This window comes from Somniosus microcephalus, chromosome 4 (genome assembly GCF_052327205.1).
Source record: "Somniosus microcephalus isolate GS21.2 chromosome 4, FLI_Smic_1.0, whole genome shotgun sequence".
Lineage (NCBI taxonomy): Eukaryota > Metazoa > Chordata > Chondrichthyes > Squaliformes > Somniosidae > Somniosus > Somniosus microcephalus.
This window is the reverse complement of record NC_140990.1, coordinates 124,662,597-124,685,218: the sequence shown is the minus strand read 5'-3', so window position 1 is coordinate 124,685,218 and position 22,622 is coordinate 124,662,597. Positions and strand designations below refer to the sequence as shown.

At 46.6% G+C, this 22,622-nt stretch overlaps 1 protein-coding gene and 1 pseudogene across 2 annotated transcripts in view; one reads left to right on the top strand and one right to left on the bottom strand.

Annotated features, from left to right (window-relative positions):
• LOC147119748 (uncharacterized) overlaps nucleotides 1-10,281 on the top strand; it is a 49,155-nt gene extending 38,874 nt beyond the window's left edge. The window contains exons 5-6 of the mRNA XM_085985207.1: nucleotides 8,754-9,509; nucleotides 10,128-10,281. Coding sequence (XP_085841333.1) covers nucleotides 8,754-9,509; nucleotides 10,128-10,206 — 835 coding nt within the window. The 3' untranslated portion in view covers nucleotides 10,207-10,281. The remainder of the gene's footprint in view (nucleotides 1-8,753; nucleotides 9,510-10,127) is intronic.
• LOC147119745 (uncharacterized) overlaps nucleotides 1-22,622 on the bottom strand; it is a 420,036-nt pseudogene that overhangs the window by 223,533 nt on the left and 173,881 nt on the right. The gene's annotated exons all lie outside the window — the stretch shown is intronic.

Here is a 22,622-nt window from a genome sequence, read left to right as displayed (position 1 = left end):
ACAGACCTTCCCTTTTGTTTGTTCATCCCCTCCCCCCTTCCCAGCCCCTACACTTGCTTCAAAATCTGTTCCATTTCCTGCTTTTATCCAGTTCTGACGAAGGGTCAGCTATAATTATGGGGGATTTTAATTATCATATTAACTGGACAAATCAAATTGGGCAGGGCTGCCTTTAGGATGAGTTCATTGAGTGTATTAGGGATGGGTTCCTTGAGCAGTATGTAACTGAACCGACCAGGGGGCAAGCAACCTTAGATTTGGTCCTGTGTAATGAGACAGGATTAATTAAAAATGTCCTAGTAAAGGATCCCCTTGGAATGAGTGACCATAACATGGTTGAGTTCCATATTCAATTAGAGGGTGAGAAGGTTGGATCTCAAACAAGCGTGCTGAGCTTGAATAAAGGAGACTATGAAGGTATGAGAGCGGAATTAATTAGAGTGGACTGGGAAAATAGATTAAAGGGTAAGACGGTACATGACCAGTGGTGTACATTTAAGGAGTTATTTTACAACTTCCAAAAAAATATATTCCACTGAGGAAAAAAGGGTGTAAAAGAAAAGATAGCCATCCGTGGCTAAATAATGTAATTAAGGATAGTATCCGACTAAAAACAAGGGCATATAAGGTAGCCAAATCTAGTGGGAGGATGGAAGATTGGGAAGTCTTTAAAAGACAGCAAAAAATAACAAAAAGATTGATTAAGAAAGGGAAGATAGATTATGAAAGTAAATTAGCAAAAAATATAAAAACAGACAGTAAAAGTTTCTATAGTTATATAAAAAGAAAAAGGGTGGCTAAAGTAAATGTTGGTCCCTTAGAGGATGAGACCGGGAAATTAATGGTGGGAAACATGGAGATGGCAAAAACACTGAACAATTATTTTGTATCAGTCTTTACAGTAGAGGACACTAAGAATATCCCAACACTGGACAAACAGGGGGCTCTAGGGGGGGAGGAACTAAATACGATTAAAATCACTAAGGAAGTGGTACTTGGTAAAATAATGGGACTCAAGGCGGATAAATCCCCTGGACCTGATGGCTTGCATCCCAGGGTCTTGAGGGAAGTAGCGGTAGGGATTGTGGATGCATTGGTAATAATTTTCCAAAACTCACTGGACTCAGCAAAGGTCCCGGCAGATTGGAAAACTGCTAATGTAACACCCTTATTTAAAAAGGGTAGTAGGCAGAAGGCTGGAAACTATAGACCTGTTAGCCTAACATCTGTGGTTGGTAAAATGTTAGAGTCCATTATTAAGGAGACAGTAACGGGACATTTGGATAAACATAATTTAATAGGGCAAACTCAGCATGGTTTCATGAAGGGGAAGTCATGTTTAACAAATTTGCTTGAGTTTTTTGAGGAAGTAACATACAGGGTGGATAAAGGGGAACCAGTGGACGTAGTGTATTTAGACTTCCAAAAGGCATTTGACAAGGTGCCACACAAAAGATTATTGCTCAAGATAAAAAATCACGGGATTGGGGGTAATATTCTGGCGTGGGTGGAGGATTGGCTCTCTAACAGAAAGCAGAGAGTTGGGATAAATGGTTCGTTCTCAGATTGGCAACCAGTAACTAGTGGTGTTCCGCAGGGGTCAGTGCTGGGTCCCCAACTCTTTACAATCTATATTAACGATTTGGAGGAGGGGACCGAGTGTAACATATCAAAGTTTGCAGATGATACAAAGATGGGAGGGAAAGTAGTGAGTGAGGAGGACATAAAAAACCTGCAAAGGGACATAGACAGGCTAAGTAAGTGGGCAGAGATTTGGCAGATGGAATACAATACTGGAAAGTGTGAGGTTATGCACTTTGGCAGGAAAAATCAAAGAGCAAGTTATTATCTTAATGGCAAGAAACTGGAAAGTACTGTAGTACAAAGGGATCTGGGGGTCCTGGTGCACGAAACTCAAAAAGTTAGTATGCAGGTGCAGCAAGTGATTAAGAAGGCCAATGGAATGTTGGCTTTTATTGCTAGGGGGTTGGAATATAAAAACAGGGAGGTATTGCTGCAGTTGTACAAGGTATTGGTGAGGCCGCACCTGGAATACTGCATACAGTTTTGGTGTCCATACTTAAGAAAAGACATACTTGCTCTCGAGTCAGTACAAAGAAGGTTCACTCGGTTAATCCCGGGGATGAGGGGGTGGTCATATGAGGAGAGGTTGAGTAGATTGGGACTCTACTCATTGGAGTTCAGAAGAATGAGAGGCGATCTTATTGAAACATATAAGATTGTGAAGGGGCTTGATCGGGTGGATGCGGTGAGGATGTTCCCAATGATGGGTGAAACTAGAACTAGGGGGCATAATCTTAAAATAAGGGGCTGCTCATTCAAAACTGAGATGAGGAGAAACTTCTTCACTCAGAGGGTGGTAGGTTTGTGGAATTTGCTGCCCCAGAAAGCTGTGGAAGCTACATCATTAAATAAATTTAAAACAGAAATAGATAGTTTCCTAGAAGTAAAGGGAATAAAGGGTTACGGGGAGCGGGCAGGAAATTGGACATGAGTCTGGGTTCGGAATGGTCATGGCCCTGTGGGTAGTGGAGCGGGCCCAGGGGCCGTGTAGCCTTGTTCTGCTCCTACTGTGTCCTAATTCTGTTAGATTTCAGGAGATGGTTTTATTCCTGTTCCTGGCTGGGGTGGAGATCGCCTTTACAGAAGGTAAGTACTGTAGAAAATATAGGGACAGAGTGATCTCCTGGAAGAATTTCGATCGCCTAGATGGGTCGGAGAGGAATTTCCCAGATTTTTTTCTCCCAAATTGGCCATTGGGTCTTTATCTGGTTTTTCGCCTCTCCCGGGAGATCACATGGGTTCGGGTGGATGCAGAGTGATAGAAGATTTGAGGTTAGGATCAGATCAGCCATGATCTTATTGAATGGTGGAGCAGGCTCGAGGGGCCGATTGGCCTACTCCTGCTCCTATTTCTTATGTTCTTATGAAACGTTAATGCTGTTTCTCTCTCACAGATGCTGCCTGACCCATTGAGCATCTCCAGCATTTTCTGTTTTTATTTCAGATTTCCAGCATCTGCACTATTTTCTTTTTGTATTAGTGTAAATGTGGGAATGGATTCAGTTGCCCGTCTGAGGTGGAAACTCATCGAAACAGTCAGACCGGGGAGAGGCTGTTCATCAGCTGAGTGTGGAAAGAGAGTCACTCACTCATCTATTCCCGCACTAACATGTTCGTAAGGAGGAGAATCCATTCACTGCTCTGTATGTGGCAAGGGATTCAATCGATCATCCCATTTACTAACACACCAACAGTCACACCAGAGAGAGAAAGTTTAGATACTTCACGTGTGGGAAGGGATTCACTCCGTTGTCCCAACTGTTGACACTCCAGAGTGTCCAGATTGAGAACCGTTGCTGTAAATACTCTGACTGTGAGAAAAGCTTTCAAAGTTCAAAGCAGCTGATGCACGATCCCCGCATTGATACTGGAGAGAGGCTGTTTCAATATCCTGTGTGTGGGAAGAAATTCACCCCACCTGCTGAGACTCCAGTGAGTTCACATATGACTGCAGGGGTTTGGATTCTGTTATTCATCACATCCAGGACTGAACCATGGCAGGGTGCCCGTGCACTTGGGTTTCTGTGTGAATTATTGATGAATTTTCTCTCAATGGGATCACAGAAAATCATTCTCCATTCACTAATTGGGGCTTTCAATGGCGGGCTGTTGCCCAGCATGCCCCGCGGGGGAGAATGTGCCTGTTCACACTGGAGCCAGGTGCGCAGGCGCAGTGCCCGCCTGTATTTGGAGCATGCGCAGTGTCACTTTGATCCGAGCCGGGCGAGTGCGACAAGCGCAGAAAGGTCGGGGAAGAGATTTTACGCCGATGACGAATTCAGCGAGGCGCAGGAAGGTAACGCACTCGGCGGGTGGGCTTCGGAAACACCTGCTGTAGGCCGCAAGCCGCGAATGAGAACCTACAAGTTCCGCGTTTGCAGCTCCTGGGCTTTTCCCCGGTAACAGGCCCAGGCTAACGGCAGCCATATTTGCAAAGGAAAACTGGGTTTGTGCGCCGCCATCTTGCGTCATCGAGCATGCGCAGCCATCTATGTAAAGGAACCACGAGAAGGCGGGGCTTCCGAGTCCAGTGAGTAAACTGAACCCAGCCAGAGTCAGCACCTTCAGGGGAGGAGATGGAGGGGAACCAGTGAGTGTAGAACTGAACCCAGCCAGAGTCAGCACCTTCAGGGGAGGAGAGAGAGGTGAACCAGTGAGTGAACTGAACCCAGCCAGAGTCAGCACCTTCAGGAGAGGAGAGGGAGGTGAACCAGTGAGTGAACTGAACCCAGCCAGAGTTAGCACCTTCAGGAGAGGAGAGGGAGGTGAACCAGTGAGTGAACTGAACCCAGCCAGAGTCAGCACCTTCAGGAGAGGAGAGGGAGGTGAACCAGTGAGTGAACTGAACCCAGCCAGAGTCAGCACCTTCAGGAGAGGAGAGGGAGGTGAACCAGTGAGTGAACTGAACCCAGCCAGAGTCAGCACCTTCAGGAGAGGAGAGAGAGGTGAACCAGTGAGTGTAGAACTGAATCCAGCCAGTGTCAGCAGCTTTATAGAGACATGACAGCACAGAGGAGGCCATTCGGCCCATCGAGTCTGTGCCAGCTCTCTGTAGAGCAATCCATCGAGTCCCATTCCCCCGCTCTATCCCTGTAGCCCTGCAAGTTTATTTCCCTCAAGTGCCTATCCTGTCTCCCCTTGAAAACATTGAGTGTTTCTGCTTCCACCACTTCCATCCGCTGCGTAAAAAAGTTTTTGCTCACATCCCCCCCGTATCTCTTGCTCAAAACCTTAAATTTGTGTCCCCTAGTCCTTGTATCATCATCTAGTAGGAACAGCCTTTTCCCGTCTGGCCTATCCAAACCCGTCATAATCTTGTACACCTCTATCAAATCAAAGTCTGGTGTCATCTGCAAATTTGGAAATTCTACTTTGTATTCCAATATCCAGGTCATTTATATTTATCAAAAAAGCAGTGGCCCCAGCACTGACCCTTGGGGAACACCACTGTCTATCATCCTCCAGTCTGAAAAACAGCCATTTATCACAACTCGCTGTTTTCTATCCTTAAGCCCATTCCTTATCCAAGCTGCCACTGACCCACCTATTCCATGAGCCTCAATTTTGTTAACCAGCCTTCTATGTGGTACTTTGTCAAATGCCTTCCCAAAATCCATGTCGACAACATCCATTGCATTCCCTTCATCAATCCTCCCTGTTACTTCATCAAAAAATTGAATTAGATTAGTCAAACACGATCTGCCGTTTACAAATCCGTGTTAGCTCTCCTTAATTTGCTTAAACCTCTCCAAGTGCCCATTAATTTTTTTTCCTTGGTTATTGTTTCTAAAACTTTACCCACCACTGATGTTAAACTGACCGGCCTATAGTTACTGGGATTGTCCTTACACCCTTTCTTGAACAATGGTGTCACATTTGCCACTTTCCAATCCTCAGGCACCTCCCCTCACATCTAGGGAAGAGTGGAAAATTATGGCTTGCCCTTCCGCTACCTCCTCCCCCAATTCCCTTGGCAACCTGGGATGCAACCCATCTAGACCAGGTGACTTATCCACTCTAAGCATACCCAGCCTTTCTAGTACATCCTGTCTGTCAATTTTCACCCCTTCCATTGCTTCTATCTTTTCCACTTCTACCGATATTTTGTCAGCATACACCTCCTTAGTAAACACCGATACAAAGTACTCATTGAGTATTCTAGCCTTGCCCTGCGCCTCTAAGTATATATCACCTTCTTTGTCCGTAATAGGCCCCACCCCGCCTCTTACTGCCCGCTTACTGTTTACATGACGGTAGAAGATTTTGGGGTTCCCTTTATGTTAACCGCCATTCTGCACTCATATTCTGTCTTTGCCAATCTTATTTTCAGCTTCACTTCCCCACTCAACTTATCGTATTTGGTCTGGTTCTCCCTTGAAGAATTCACCTGACATTCATCATACACCTTTTTTTTTGTTTCATCATCTTCTCTATCTCCCTCATCATCCAAGGAGCCCTTGCTTTGGTTCCCTTACCCTTCCCTCTTGTTGGAATGTACCTAGCCTGCATTTGGAACATCTCCTCCTTAAAGATCACCCAATGTTTCATTACAGTTTTTCCTGTCAGTCTTTGGTTCCATTTTACCCTGGCTAGATCCTTTCGCATCCCATTGAAGTTAGCCCTATTCCAGTTTAGAAGTTCCACTCTAGGTTGTTTTTTGCTCCTCTCCATTGCTAATCTAAATCTTATGATACGATGATCACTCGTACCCAAGTGTTCTCCCACAGACACTTGGTCGACCTGGCCCACCTCATTCCCCAGCACCAGATCCAGCAATGCCTCCTTCCTAGTTGGGCCAACAACATATTGGTCAAGGAAATTCTCCTGAACATATTTCAGAAATTCCACCCCCTCCTTTGCCTTTACCCTAGCATTATCTCAATCGATATTTGGGTAATTAAAGTCCCCCCAATATCACCACTCTATAGCTCTTGCATATCTCTGCAATTTACCTGCAGATTTGCTCCTCCACCTCCCTCTCACTATTTGGAGGCCTATAGAATACCCCAATAGCGTGATCATACCCTTTTTGCTCCTGAACTCTAACCAAATGGATTCTGTCCTTGTCCCCTCAAGAACATCCTCCCTTTCCAACACTACAATGTCTTCCTTAATCAGCACTGCCACCCCACCTCCCTTTTTTCCTTCCCTATCCTCTCTGAACACCTTGTACCCTTGAATATTAAGTGCCCAGTCCTCACTGTTTTTAAGCCACGTTTCCGTTATTGCCACAACATCATATTGCCGCATGGCTAATTGTGCTTGTAGCTGACCAACCTTATTCAACACACTTTGTGTGTTTACGTACATGCATTCTAAACCCATTTTTGAATTTTTCATGGTCTTTCCTAGTCTGCTCCTATCTAATATGGTACTACTTCCACCTCTAGTACTACTTTCTTCTCGAGTACTATCCAACACACTCGCTCTTTTATGCACCTTATTCCTCTTTTCTACTCTACATGCTGGGGCCCATCCCCCTGCCAAGCTACGTTAAACCCTCCCCAACAGCACGGCCAAACCTCCCCGCGAGAATATTGGTCCCGGCCAAGTTGAGGTGTAACCCGTCCGGCTTGTACAGGTTAGCGGCCTTCTGGGAAAGAGAGAGAGGGGAACCAGTGAGTGATCTGAACCCAGCCAGAGTCAGCACCTTCAGAGGAGGAGAGGGAGGGGAACCAGTGAGTGAACTGAACCCAGCCAGAGTCAGCACCTTCAGGGGAGGAGAGGGAGGGGAACCAGTGAGTGTAGAACTGAACCCAGCCAGAGTCAGCACCTTCAGGGGAGGAGAGGGAGGGGAACCAGTGAGTGTAGAACTGAACCCAGCCAGAGTCAGCACCTTCAGAGGAGGAGAGGGAGGGGAACCAGTGAGTGAACTGAACCCAGCCAGAGTCAGCACCTTCAGAGGAGGAGAGGGAGGGGAACCAGTGAGTGAACTGAACCCAGCCAGAGTCAGCATCTTCAGGGGAGGAGAGGGAGAGGAACCAGTGAGTGAACTGAACCCAGCCAGAGTCAGCACCTTCAGGGGAGGAGAGGGAGGGGAATCAGTGAGTGTAGAACTGAACTCAGCCAGAGTCAGCACCTTCAGGGGAGGAGAGGGAGAGGAACCAGTGAGTGTAGAACTGAACCCAGCCAGTCAGCACCTTCAGGGGAGGAGAGGGAGGGGAATCAGTGAGTGTAGAACTGAACCCAGCCAGAGTCAGCACCTTTAGTGGAGGAGAGGGAGGGGAATCAGTGAGTGTAGAACTGAACCCAGCCAGAGTCAGCACCTTCAGGGGAGGAGAGGGAGGGGAACCAGTGAGTGTAGAACTGAACCCAGCCAGTCAGCACCTTCAGGGGAGGAGAGGGAGGGGAACCAGTGAGTGTAGAACTGAACCCAGCCAGAGTCAGCACCTTCAGGGGAGGAGAGGGAGGGGAACCAGTGAGTGTAGAACTGAACCCAGCCAGAGTCAGCACCTTCACGGGAGGAGAGGGAGAGGAACCAGTGAGTGCAGAACTGGACCCAGCCAGAGTTGGTGGTGAAAACAGGGAGAGGAGGAAAAACTATCTTGAGAAGTGCGATTTGTTTGGATTTTAGCACAGGGAGGAGGGACAATGTGTGGGACTGGGATTTTCAGCTTTGGAGGAACGAGAGAGGAAAGAATGTTCTTTAGAAACTAGAATTGTCTATTCTGAATTTCTGTCCTGTGTTTACAGTGATGAATTTTGTAAACTCCTTTTACAGGTTATTAGAAGGGGAGGATTTGGGAAACTCAAACCAAACATCACGTCAAGATCTGACCGCGTCACTCGATTCAACAGGACCTGAATGTCATCAGGCTTTGAATGTGGAAGGAGAAATGTTTGTCTGTTCTGTCTGTGGGAAAAGATTTCAAACATCAGTGTGACTGGAAAAGCACTGAGACACACACACCCGAGTGAGAGTGTTCCAGTGCACTGCCTGTGGAACGAGCTTTAATCAGTTACACAGCCTGAAAAAATCACACCATTCACAGCGGGGAGAAACTGTACACGTGTTCTGTGTGTGGACGAGGCTTCAACTGATCGTCCAACCTGGAGAGACACAAGGACACCCGCACCACGGAGAAACCGTGGAAATGTGGAAGCTGTGGGAAGGGATTCATTTCCCCATCTAAGCTGGAAATTCATCGACGCAGTCACACCGGGGAGAGACCGTTCTCCTGCTCTGAGTGTGGGAAGGGATTCACTGATTCATCCAACCTGCTGACACACCAGCGAGTTCACACTGGGGAGAGACCGTTCACCTGCTCTGTGTGTGGGGAGGGATTCACTCGGTCATCCGACCTGCTGACACACCAGCGAATTCACACTGGGGAGAGGCCGTTCTCCTGCTCTGAGTGTGGGAAGGGATTCACTGATTCATCCAACCTGCTGACACACCAGCGAGTTCACACTGGGGAGAGACCGTTCACCTGCTCTGTGTGTGGGGAGGGATTCACTCGGCCATCCACCCTGCTGACACACCAGCGAATTCACACTGGGGAGAGGCCGTTCTCCTGCTCTGAGTGTGGGAAGGGATTCACTGATTCATCCAACCTGCTGATACACCAGCGAGTTCACGCTGCGGAAAGGCCATTCACCTGCTCTGAGTGTGGGAAGGGATTCAATCAGAAATTCCAACTGCTGGCACACCAGCAAGTTCACACTGGGGAGAGACCATTCACCTGCTCCGTGTGTGGGAAGGGATTCGCTCAGTCATCCAACCTGCTGACACACCAGGGAGTTCACACTGTGGAGAAGCCGTTCAACTGCTCTGAGTGTGGGAAGGGATTCAATCAGTCAATCCGCCTGCTGACACACCAGCGAGTTCACACTGGGGAGAGACCATTCACCTGCTCCGTGTGTGGGAAGGGATTTACTCGGTCATCCGACCTGCTGACACACCAGCGAATTCACACTGGGGAGAGGCTGTTCACCTGCTCTGAGTGTGGGAAGGGATTCACTCGGTCATAAGAACATAAGAAATAGGAGCAGGAGTAGGCCAATTGGCCCCTCGAGCCTGCTCCGCCATTCAATAAGATCATGGCTGATCTGATCCTAACCGCCAATCCACTATGACAGGACTATCTCCTGAATCTAACAGAATTAGACACATGAAACAGGAGCAGGATCAGGCTACACGGCCCCTGGGCCCGCTCCGTTACCCACAGGGCCATGACCGATCCGAACCTAGACTCATGTCCAAATTCCTGCCCGCTCCCCGTAACCCTTAATTCCCTTTTCTTCTAGGAAACTGTCTATTTCTGTTTTAAATTTATGTAATGATGTAGCTTCGACAGCTTTTTGGGGCAGCATATTCCATGGACCTACCACCCTCTGAGTGAAGTAGTTCCTCCTCATCTCAGTTTTGAAAGAGCAGCCCCTTATTCTAAGACTATGCCCCCTAGTTCTAGTTTCACCCATCATCGGGAACATCTTCCCCGCATCCACCCGATCCAACCCCTTCACAATCTTATATGTTTCAATAAGATCGCCTCTCATTCATCCCACCTGCTGACACACCAGCGAGTTCACACTGGGGAGAGACCGTTCACCTGCTCCGTGTGGGGGAAGGGATTCACTCAGTCATCCCACCTGCTGAAACACCAGCGAGTTCACAAGTGACAGCAGGGGTTTGATTCTGCTGTTATTGCTACTGTTAATCACATCATGTTCATTCTGACAGTTGGAATTTGTTTCAGCTGATGTTAATAACTCCTGTAACTGGGCTGGAGTTTAATATTTTCATATTTCAAATAACACAGTGTGTCGATATTTGATGTCTCTGAGATAAGAGGAGACTAATTGATGTCCTGTTACCAACTGCTCCATTTCTGGGCCTTTTCTCGGCTGCAGGACATTCTGGTGAACAGCCAGAGGTCGTGGTCCATATCGGTACCAATGACATAGGTAGAAAGAGGGATGAGGTCCTGCAAGCAGAATATAGGTAGCTAGGAAATAAATTAAAAAGCAGGACCTCAAAAGTAGTAATCTCAGGATTACTCCCAGTGCCACGTGCTAGCGAGAGCAGAAATAGGAGAATAGACCAGATGAATGCGTGGCTGGAGAGATGGTGTAGGAGGGAGGGATTTAAATTCCTGAGGCATTGGGACCAATGCTGGAGAGGGTGGGACCTGTACAAGTTGGACGGGTTACACCTCGGCAGAACCGGGACCAATATCCTCACAGTGGGGTTTGCTAGTGCTGTTGGGAAGGATTTAAACTAGTTTGTCAGGGGGCTGGGAACCTGAGTGTGGGCCCAGAACAGAGAGAAACAAAGCTGGAAGTGAAAGTTAGAGAAGTAGTCAGCAAAACTAGTCGGGAGCAGAAACAAAGACCAACAGCAAAGAGGGTCAAAGTGCAGAAAAATATTAAACAGGCAAAGTTGAAGGCACTTTATCTAAATGCATGTAGCATTTGCAAAAAGGTGGATGAATTAATGGCACTAATAGAAGTAAATGGGTATGATGTAATTGCCATTACAGAGACATGTTTGCAGGGTAACCAAAGCTGGGAACTGAATGTTCCAGGGTACTCAACATTTAGGAAGGACAGATAAAAAGGAAAAGGAGGTGGCGTAGCGCTGTTAAGGGATGAGTACGGTACGGTAGAGATAAAAGATCTTGGCTTGGCAGATCGTGATGTAGAACTGGAATCAGTTTGGGTGGAGCTAAGAAACAGCAAAGGGCAGAAAACATTGGTTCGAGTTGTGTATAGGCCACCAAACAGTAATGGTAATGTAGGGCACAGTATCAATCAAGAGATTAAAAGTGCATGTAACAAGGGCAATACGGTAATCATAGAAACATAGAAGATAGGAGCAGGAGTAGGCCATTCGGCCCCTCGAGCCCGCTCCGCCATTCAATGAGATCATGACTGATTGTCCAAATTCAGTACCCTGTCCCTGCCTTCTCCCCATATCCCTTGATCGCTTTAGCCTTAAGAAATATATCCAACTCTTTCTTGAATATATTTAATGAATTGGCCTCTACTGCCTTCTTTGGTAGAGAATTCCACAGGTTCACCACTCTCTGGGTGAAGAAATTCCTCCTCATCTCTGTCCTAAATGGCTTACCCCTTATCCTTAGACTGTGACCCCTGGTTCTGGACTCCTTCCAGCATCTAGTCTGTCTAGTCCTGTTAGAATTTTATAAGTTTCGATGAGATCCCCTCTCATTCTTCTAAACTCCAGCGAGTACAAGCCCAATCAACCCAATCTCTCCTCATACGTCATTCCTGCCATAGAAACATAGAAGATAGGAGCAGGAGTAGGCCTTTCGGCCCGTCGAGCCTGCTCCGCCATTCAATGAGATCATGGCTGATCATCCAAATTCAGTCCCCTGTCCCTGTCTTCTCCCCATATCCCTTGATCCCTTCAGCCTTAAGAAATATATCCAACTCTTTCTTGAATATATTTAATGAACTGGCCTCCACCGCCCTCTGTGGCAGAGAATTCCACAGGTTCACCACTCTCTGGGTGAAGAAATTCCTCCTCATTTCAGTCCTAAATGGCTTACCCCTTATCCTTAGACTATGACCCCTGGTTCTGGACTCCCCGGCCATCAGAAACATCCTTCCTGCATCTAGTCTGTCCAGGCCTGACAGAATTTTATAGGTTTCAATGAGATCCCCTCTCAATCTTCTAAACTCCAGTGAGTATAAGCCCAATCGACACAATCTCTCCTCATACATCATTCCTGCCATCCCAGGTATCAGCCTGGTGAATCTTCGCTGCACTCCTTCCATGGCAAGAACATCCTTCCTCAGATAAGGTGACCAAAACTGCACACAATACTCCAGATGTGGTCTCACCAAGGCCCTGTACAACTGCAGCAAGATATCCTTGTTCCGGTACTCAAACCTTCTCGCTACGAAGGCCAACATACCATTTGCCTTCTTAACCGCCTGCTGCACCTGCATGCTTACTTTCAGTGACTGGTGCACTAGGACGCCCAGGTCTCGTTGCACTTCCCCTTCTCCCAATCTATTGGCATTCAGATAATAATCTGCCTTCCTGTTTTTGACACCAAAGTGGATAACCTCGCATTTATCCATGTTATATTGCATCTGCCATGCTTCTGCCCAATCACCCAACCTGTCCAAATCATACTGGAGTTTCTCGGTATCCTCCTCACAGCACACACGCCCACCCAGCTTTGTGTCGTCTGCAAACTTGGAGATATTACATCTAGTTCCCTCGTCCAGATCATTAATATATGTTGTGAATAGCTGGGGTCCAAGGACCGATCCCTGCGGTACCCCACTAGTCACTGCCTGCCACTCGGAAAAAGAGCCGTTTATTCCAACTCTTTGCTTTCTGTCCGCCAACCAGTTCTCTATCCAAGTCAATACCTTGCTCCCCATCCCATGTGCCTTAATTTTACACGCTAATCTCTTACGCGGGACCTTATCGAAAGCCTTTTGAAAATCCAAATACACCACATCCACTGGTTCTCCCTTATCTATTTTACCAGTTACATCCTTAAAAAAATCCAGTAGATTAGTCAAGCACGATTTACCTTTTGTAAATCCATGTTGACTTTGTCCGATCCGGTCACTTTTTTTCAAGTGCTCTGCTATTACATCCTTTACAATGGACTCTAGCATTTTCCCCACTGCCGATGTCAGGCTTACTGCAATTCCCCGTTTTCTCTCTACCACCCTTTTTGAACAGTGGGGTAACATTAGCTACCCGCCAATCCATGGGTACTGTTCCAGAGCCTATCGAATTTTGGAAGATGACCCGCAATGCATCTACTATTTCTAGGGCCACTTCCTTAAGTACCCTAGGATGTAGATTATCAGGCCCTGGGGATTTATCAGCCCTCAATCTCATCAATTTCCCTAACACCATTTCCCTACAAATACTGATTTCTATCAGTTCCTCCCTGTCATTTGACCCTATGTTCCCTGACATCTTTGGTAGGTTATTTGTGTCCTCCTTTGTGAAGACAGAACCAAAGAATGTATTTAATTGGTCAGCCATTTCTTTGTTCCCCATTATAAATTCCCCTGATTCTGACTGCAAGGGACCTACGCTTGACTTCACCAATCTTTTTCTCTTCACATATCTATAAAAGCTTTTACAGTCAGTTTTTATGTTCCCTGAAAGCGTACTCCCATACTCTATTCCCCCCTCTTAATTAATCCCTTTGTCCTCCTTTGTTGAATCCTAAACTGCTCCCAATCCTCAGGTTTACTGCTTTTTCTGGCCAACTGATATGTCCTCTCCTTGGATCTTATGCTATCCCTAATTTCCCTTGTTAGCCACGGTTGAGTCACCTTTTTTGTTTTATTTTTATGCCAAATTGGGATGAACAAATTCATGCGATTTTTGAATGTTTGCCATGGGGGACTTTAATCTATATATTGACTGGGCAAATCAAATTACCACTAATGGTGTGGAGGGCGAATTCTTGGAATGCATGCAAGATGGTTTCCTGTATCAGTATGTGGAGGAACCAACCAGGGAACAGGCTATTCTGGATCTGGTACTGTGTAATGAGAAAGGGCTAATCAATAATCTTGTGGTAAAGAGGCCTTTAGGGACAAGTGACCATAATATGATTGAATTTTACATTACGTTTCAGAGTGATGTAGTCCAATCTGAAACTAAAGTCTTCAATCTAAACAGAGGAAACTACAAGGGTATGAGGGACAAGTTGGCCATGGTAGATTGGGAGACTACACTAAAAGGTATGAAGCTGGACATACAATGGCTAACATTCAAGGAAATAATGCATAATTTGCAACAAACATATATTCCTCTAGGGCATAAAAACCCAAAAGGAAAAGTGATTCAACCATGGCTAACAAAAGAAATTAAAGCTCGTATTAAGTCAAAGGAGGCAGCTTATAAAGTTGCCAGAAAAAGCGGTCAGCCTGAGGATTGGGATCTTTTTAGAAAACAGCAAAGGGGGACCAAGCAATTGATAAAGAAAGGGAAAATGGAATATGAGCACAAACTAGCGAAAAATATAAAAACGGATTGTAAAAGCTTTTATAGGTATGTGAAAAGGAAAAGACTGGCAAAGGTAAATGTAGGTCCTATACAGTCAAAGATGGGAGAATTTATAATGGGGAATGAGGAAATGGCAGAGAAATTAAATAAATACCTTATTTCTGTCTTCGTGGAGGAAGACACAAAAAACCTCCCAGAAATACGAGAAAACCAAGGGCATGGCAAGAATGAGGAACTTAAAGAAATTATTATTAGTAAAAAAACAGTACTGGCAAAATTAATGGGACTAAAAGTCGATAAATCTCGAGGACTGGATGACCTACATCCTAGGGTTTTGAAAGAGGTGGCCATTGGGATAGTGGACACATTGGTTGTCATCTTCCAAAATTCTATAGATTATGGAACGATTCCTGCAGATTGGAGGATAGCAAATGTAACCCTGCTATTTAAGAAAGGGAGCGAGGAAACGGGTAACTGCAGACCTGTTAGCCTCACATCAGTAGTTGGGAAAATGCTGGAATCTATTATAAAGGATGCAATAACTGGGCACTTAGAAACTAATAGTAAGATTGGGCAGAGTCAACATGGATTTATGTAAGGGAAGTCCTGTTTGACAAACCTATTGGAGTTCTTTGAGGATGTAACTAGTGGAGTAGACAAAGGGGAACCGGTAGATGTGGTGTATTTGGATTTTCAGAAGGCCTTCGATAAGGTCCCACACAAGAGGGTGGTGAACAAAATTAGGGCACATGGAATTGGGGGTAATATACTAGCATGGATTGAGAATTGGTTAACAGACAGAAAACAAAGAGTAGGGATAAATGGGTCTTTTTCAGGATGGCAGACTGTGACTAGTGGGGTACCGCAAGGATCGGTGCTTGGGCCCCAGCTATTCACAATCTATATCAATGATTTGGATGAAGGGACTAAATGTAACATTTCCAAATTTGCTGATGACACAAAGCTAGGTGGCAGTGTCAGTTGCGAAGAGGATGTGAAGAGGCTTCAAGGGGATCTCGACAGGTTCGGTGAGTGGGCGAGAACATGGCAGATGGATTATAATGAGGATAAATGTGAAGTTATCCACTTTGGTGGAAAAAACAGAAAGGCCGAGTATTTCCTAAATGGTGAAAGATTGGGGAATGCAGATGCTCAAAGGGACCTGGGTGTCCTTGTACATGAGTCACTGAAAGTGAATGTGCAGATGCAGCAAGCCACAGGAAGGCAAATGGTATGCTGGCCTTCATTACAAGAGGATTTGAGTACAGGAGTAAAGAAGTCTTACTCCAATTATATAGGGTCTTGGTGAGACCACACCTGGAGTACTGTGTACAATTTTGGTCTCCTTACCTAAGGAAGGATATACTTGCCATAGAGGGAGTGCAACGTAGGTTCATGAGATTGATTCCTGGGATGGTGGGACTGTCGTATGAGAAGAGATTGAGTAAACTAGGCCCGTATTCTCTTGAATTCAGAAGAATGAGAGGGGATCTCATTGAAGCATACAAAATTATTACAGGGCTTGATAGGGTGGATGCTGGGAGAATGTATCCCTTGGCTGGGGAGTCTCGAACCAGGGGCCACAGACTCAGGAGAAAGGATAGGCCATTCAGGACTGAGATGAGAAGAAATTTCTTCACACAGAGGGTGGTGAATCTTTGGAATTCTCTACCCCAGAGGGCTGTGGAGGTTCAGTCATTGGGTATATTCAAAACAGAAGTCAATGGAAGACACATTGCTCGAAGGGGAGGATAAATGACTCACATCCAAACGCAATTGTTTTGTCTTCTTTGTAAAATCACAAAGTCTGGGCATCATTTTTTTGTGAAATTAAAATTGATTATCTGGACTAGAAGTAATTGAATCAGGAAATGTATTTTATGATGATGTGCGTTTTGAAATTGTACCTGGAACATCTCCTCCTTAAAGATCACCCATTGTTCCGTTACAGTTTTTCGTGTCAGTCTTTGTTCCTTGCTCCTCTCCATTGCTAATCTAAATCTTATGATACGATGAACACTCGTACCCAAGTGTTCTCCCACAGACACTTGGCCGACCTGGCCCACCTCATTCCCCAGCACCAGATCCAGCGATGCCTCCTTCCTAGTTGGGCCAACAACATATTGGTCAAGGAAATTCTCATGAACACATTTCAAAAAATCCTTCCCCTTCCTTTGCCTTTACCCTAGCATTATCCCAATCGATATTTGGGTAATTAAAGTCCCCCAATATCACCACTCTTAGCTCTTGCATATCTCTGCGATTTCCCTGCAGATTTGCTCCTCTACCTCCCTCTCACTATTTGGAGGCCTATAGAATACCTCCAATAGTGATCATACCCTTTTTGCTCCTCAACTCTAACCAAATGGATTCTGTCCTTGTCCCCTCAAGAACATCCTCCCTTTCCAACACTACAATGTCTTCCTTAATCAGCACTGCCACCCCACCTCCCTTTTTTCCTTCCCTATGTTTTCTGAACACCTTGTACCCTTGAATATTAAGTGCCCAGTCCTCACCGTTTCTAAGCCACGTTTCCATTATTGCCACATCATCATATTGCCACACGGCTAATTGTGCTTGTCGCTCACCAACCTTATTCACCACACTTTGTGCGTTTACGTACATGCATTCTAAACCCAATTTTGAATTTTTCGTAGTCTTTCTTAGTCTGCTTGTATCTAATATGGTAATACTTCCACCTCTAGTACACAGTCAGAGTGTGTTTTTGCTGATCTTAATAACCCCTATACCTGGGCTGGAGATTAATATTCTGCATAAATAACGAATAAAGCAGCTTTGTTTCAAACACAGTGTATTGAATATTTGATTTCTCCATGATCAGAGGAGACTTATTGATGTTCTGATACTGACTGTTCAATTTTTGTGCTTTTCTTACTCTTGATTATATCACTTCTCACCTAGTTCACCTTTTACCACATCTAACCCCAAGCTGGTTCCATTTGACTACATGGCTTGTGGGTGTCATAGACTGAACCATAGTTTCTCACTTTATACTCATCTGAAGTTCCTTTCAACCAACCCTTGAAAGAACTCTCTTGCTTCAGATTTGAAATCAGTTATTGTGTGCATGGTTTAACACTTCTTGGATGTGGTTAGTACAACTCCTCCACAGGTACTGCATGTGACAGCCTTTGGAATGTTCTGATCTTTGTCATTGTCTTTGCTGATTGTGATGGTGTCCTTGATTTAATCTCCTGGACCTAACATATCGTGCACTATTTCCTGCATCGAGATCATTGTTTCAAATACTGAGCTTGAGCACAGAGCTTGGAGACAGAGCCGGGACATTCGCAAACACAGTGATTCACAAGCAGAGTGGGCGCAGGAATTGGTGGAGAGGAAGAAGGCGGTGGAGACGTCTGAAAAGGAGGAGTGAAGTCACAGAACCCAAGTTAATAGGCACGAGAGCGGAGCTGTGGGACAGCGAGAGGAGCGGCCGCAGATAAAGACAGGCCCAAGAGCCCGGAGGGAGCGCCAGTGTCAGGGAGCGAGGTAAGTGACCTCAGCACAAGGGAAGGAGCAGATTGGGGAGGGATTGTTTTTAAGTCTCCAGTTTATTTCTAAGTTACTTAAAAAAAAAGTTAGTTAATAGTCGAATAATTAAAGGCACGGCAGGGCAACTCGGTCCAGCGGATGCACATCCTGAGCCTTTCCACCATCTACAAGGCACAAGTCAGGAGTGTGATGGAATACTCTCCAGTTGCCTGGATGAGTGCAGCTCCAACAACACTCAAGAAGCTCGACACCATCCAGGACAAAGCAGCCCGCTTGATTGGCACCCTATCCACCACCTTAAACATACGTTCCCTCCACCGCCGGCGTACCATGGCTACAGTGTGTACCATTTACAAGATGCACTGCAGCAACTCGCCAAGGCTTCTTTGGCAGCTCCTCCCAAACCCGCGACCTCTTCCACCTAGAAGGACATGGGCAGCAGACACTTGGGATCACCATCTCCAAGTTCAGCTCCAAGTCACACACCATCCTGACTTAAAAGTATATCGGCATTCCTTCATCGTCGCTGGGTCAAAATCCTGGAACTCCCTCCCTAACAGCACTGTGGGAGTACCTGCACCACACGGACTGCAGCGGTTCAAGAAGGCGGTTCACCACCACCTTCTCAAGGGCAACTAGGGATGGGCAACAACGCTCACATCCCATGAATGAATAAAAAAAAATTGTGGGAACCCCAGGCCGCTTCCCGTGTCCTGGACAACCACGTGTGCAGGAGGTGTCATCAGCTGGAGGAGCTCGAGCTCCGGGTTTCGGAGCTTGAGCAGCAGCTGGTGTCACTGCAGTGCATCCGCGAGGCTGAGAGCTACGTGGATAGCACGTTTCAGGAGGTGGTCACCCCACAGCTAATGAGTGCGCAGGCAGAGAGGGAATGGGTGACTGCCAGACAGAAGAGGAGGACCAGTCAGGCAGTGCAGGAGTCCCTGGAGTGCATCTCGCTCTCCAACCAGTATTCTGTGCTGAGTACTGCTGATGGTGATGGTTCCTCTGGGGAGTACAGCCAGAGCCAAGTCCATGGCACCATGGGTGGGTCAGCTGTACAGGGGTGGAGGAGGAAGACAGGGAAAGCAATAGTGGTCGGGGATTCAATAGTTAGGGGAGCAGACAGGCGTTTCTGCAGCTGCAGACCTGACTCCAGGATCGTATGTTGCCTCCCTGGTGCCAGGGTTAAGGATGTCACCGAGTGGCTGCAGAATATTCTGAGTGGGGAGTGTGAGCGGCCAGAGGTTGTGGTCCATATCGGTACCAACAACGTAGATAGAAAGGGGGATGAGGTCCTGCAGACAGATTTTAGGGAGCTGGGAAAGAGATTAAAAAGCAGGACCTCAAAGGTAGTAATCTCTGGATTACTCCAGGTGCCACACGCAAGTGAGTATAGAAATAGGAGGATAGGTGAACGTGTGGCTGGAGAGATGGTGCAGGAGGGAGGGCTTCAGATTCCTGAGGAATTGGGGCCGGTTCTGGGGGAGGTGGGACCTGTACAGGCTGGATGGGTTGCACCTCAACAGAGCCGGTACCAATATCCTCGTGGGGAGGTTTGCTCGTGCTGTTGGGGAGGGTTTAAACTAAGTTGGCAGGGTTGATTGTCACCAGGATGTAACATTAGAAAGGGGGAAGAAAGTGCTCAAAGGACTGGGAGAGGCAGAGAGCACTAAAGTAAGAAATAGTAAAGTATTAGGTGGGGTCAAACTAAGAGAGAATACAGGATGGTCTAAGATGGGTTTACAGTGTATGTTTGTGAATGCACGAAGCGTAGTAAACAAGGTCAGTGAGCTGCAGGCACAAATAGCCACATGGGAATTGACGTAATAAAACTCACTACGCACTTGGTTTGAGTATAATGCAAGGCTTTAATCAACTTGTTTCAGAACATGGAGGTCTAGTTGTACTTCACTAGTTCCTGTCTTACAAAATGTCCCTGGTAAGCTGGCCCCACGCCCGAGTATTTATACTCCTTGGACGGCGCCACCAGCTGACCATCCAGTGTTATTTCATGAGTAGTTTCTTGATGATGATGAGATTTATAACATTCTTCGTACCTAAAAGATTTGGAAGTCTGATGACTTCCTCTTAACAGATTAGGCGGACCACGAATAGCCGCAGTCTTTTAGATTTTTGTTTATGGCTTGAAGGCACCTCTCCCCGGACCGTGTCTTGGTCCCTGGGCCGCTTGATCCATACCGGTGGATCGACTGGGCCCGTGTTGCTCTGATCGACTCGAGGGAGGCTGGGGAGATCATGACTCCAGGTGCGGGTCCCCACAGGCGCAGAACTGGCTTCATCCTGTTTGATAGCCGGGGATTGACTGGCGTCCTGGCCTCGGGTGGCCATCCCATGGGGAGCGCTCGGCTCCCCAAGTGGATCTGGTGGGGCAGCTGGCAGATCTCTCAATGTCCCAGGTAGGGCGTCATCTTCGGGGGAGCGCAGAGCATCGGCATCATCACCGTGGTTCCCTCTATCAGTTGGGTCCGTGGAACCGGCTGGACAGGGAGCCAGGTCCAGGAGCGAAACGGTGGACTCCCGGCCATCAGGGTACCGCATGTGCGTGTACGTGGGGTTGACGTCCATGAGTTCCACCTCGTTGATGAGAGGATCATTTTTAGATGATTGGACGAATCTTCGGAGCAGCACGGGGCCGGGAGCTGCTGACCTTTCCCATGGGTGAAGCGACGCTGGAAGCTGAAGAATCGCTCGTGAGGTGTGACATTGGTGGATGTAGAAAGAAGAGACCTGATGGAATGCAACACGTCAGGGAGCACAGTTTCCCACTGCTGGTCTGGTAGGTTGCGTGACCTCAGTGCAAGGCGAACAGCGTTACAAATGATAGCGTATCTCTCAAAATGTCCATTACCGATGGGATGGTACGGTGTCGTTTTACTTGTGGCGATTCCCATTGGGAGAGATAACTTTTGAGTTCACTTGACATGAAGGAGGGACCCCAATCAGAGTGGATGAAATTAGTCATACCGCAAAGGGAAAAGACTTGATCAAGGCATTTGATCACTGTGGAAGTAAGCATATTGGGACAGAGGAAAGCAAAGGGAAAGCGTGAATATTCATCCACCATAGTAAGTAAGCAGGTGTTTCGCATTGAGGAAGGCAGTGGCCCTTTAAAGTCAATGCTGAATCATTGCATACGTGTATGAGTGAGCCATCCGATAGACGGAAGAATTGCGGTTTTAATTCCGCTCAAATTCTACAGGAGGAGCACGTTTTTTTCACATCTTCCGTAGAAAATGGGAGATTTTTAGATCGCACAAAGTGCAACATACAGGTAACGCCAGGATGGCATAAGTCAGTATGAAGATCCGCAAGAGTTGAAGTTGACATAGAAGAGCAGAATGCCCGCGTGAGGGTATCCGGGGTCACATTCTCTTTGCTGGGCCGATAATGTATGGTATATCCAAAGGCGGCCAATTCCATCCTCCAGAGTTGTATTTTGTTATTCTTAATCTTAGTGCGTTTCCAGTTATCCAGCATAAAGGCCACGGAGCGCTGATCGGTTATAAGTGTGAAATGGTGACGAGCGAGAAAATGACTCCATTTATGTACAGCTTCAATGATGGCCGTAGCCTCCTTCTCGACAGGAGGATAATGGAGCTCGCTACCCTGCAAAGTTCTGCACAGAAATGCAACGGGTCGACTACCTTGATTCTACGTTGCAGAGATCGCCACATCCGATGCATCGCACTCGACCATGAAAGGAAGATTTTCATCAATGGAACGAAGCGTGGCTTTTTCCAGTTGTCGCTTGAGGAGGTTGAAAGCTGAAATAGCCGTCGCCTCCAATGGAAATGACTTTGCGTGAAGCAGGGGCTGGATCTTGTCGGAGAAGTGGGGTATCCATTTTGCATAATAGGCGAACATGCCGAATGCCCGACGAAGAGAGCCGAGATTCGTAGGGGGAGGGAGCTCCTGAAGCGGGCGAAGTCGCTCCAGATCTGGTTTGATGACACCATTGCCCACCCAGTAGCCAAGGATGTTGACTGATGGTACTGATTTCACAGATTTGGACTCATTTAAGGTTAAGTTGCGATGATGGAGAACGTCAAAAAATTCCTGGAGATTGGCATCATGCTACTTCTGGTCATGACCAGCAATGGTGATATTATCCAGATATGGAAAAGTGTCCATTAAGTTCTCCTGTTTGATTAGGCTATCCAGTGCCTGTTGAAAGATGGGCACCCCATTGGTGACCCCAAATGGAAGGTGACAAAACTGGTAAAGCCGACCATTGGCCTCAAAGGCCGTATACTTTTTGTCAGAGTCCTTTAATGGTACTTGATAATATGCACTCTTTAAATCAAAAGTTGAAAATACCTTGTAGTTGGCAAGGTTATTGACCATGTCATCGATGCATGGTTGTGGGTATGCATCCAGGTCGGTATACTGGTTAATAGTTTGTGAGTAATCGATGCAAAGACGTTTCTTGTGTTGCTTCAGAGGATTTTTAACAATGATGACTTGAGCCCGCCAGGACGATGAACATGGATCAATGATACCATCAGCTAGAATGCGAGAGATTTCTGTCTCGATAAAGGATCGA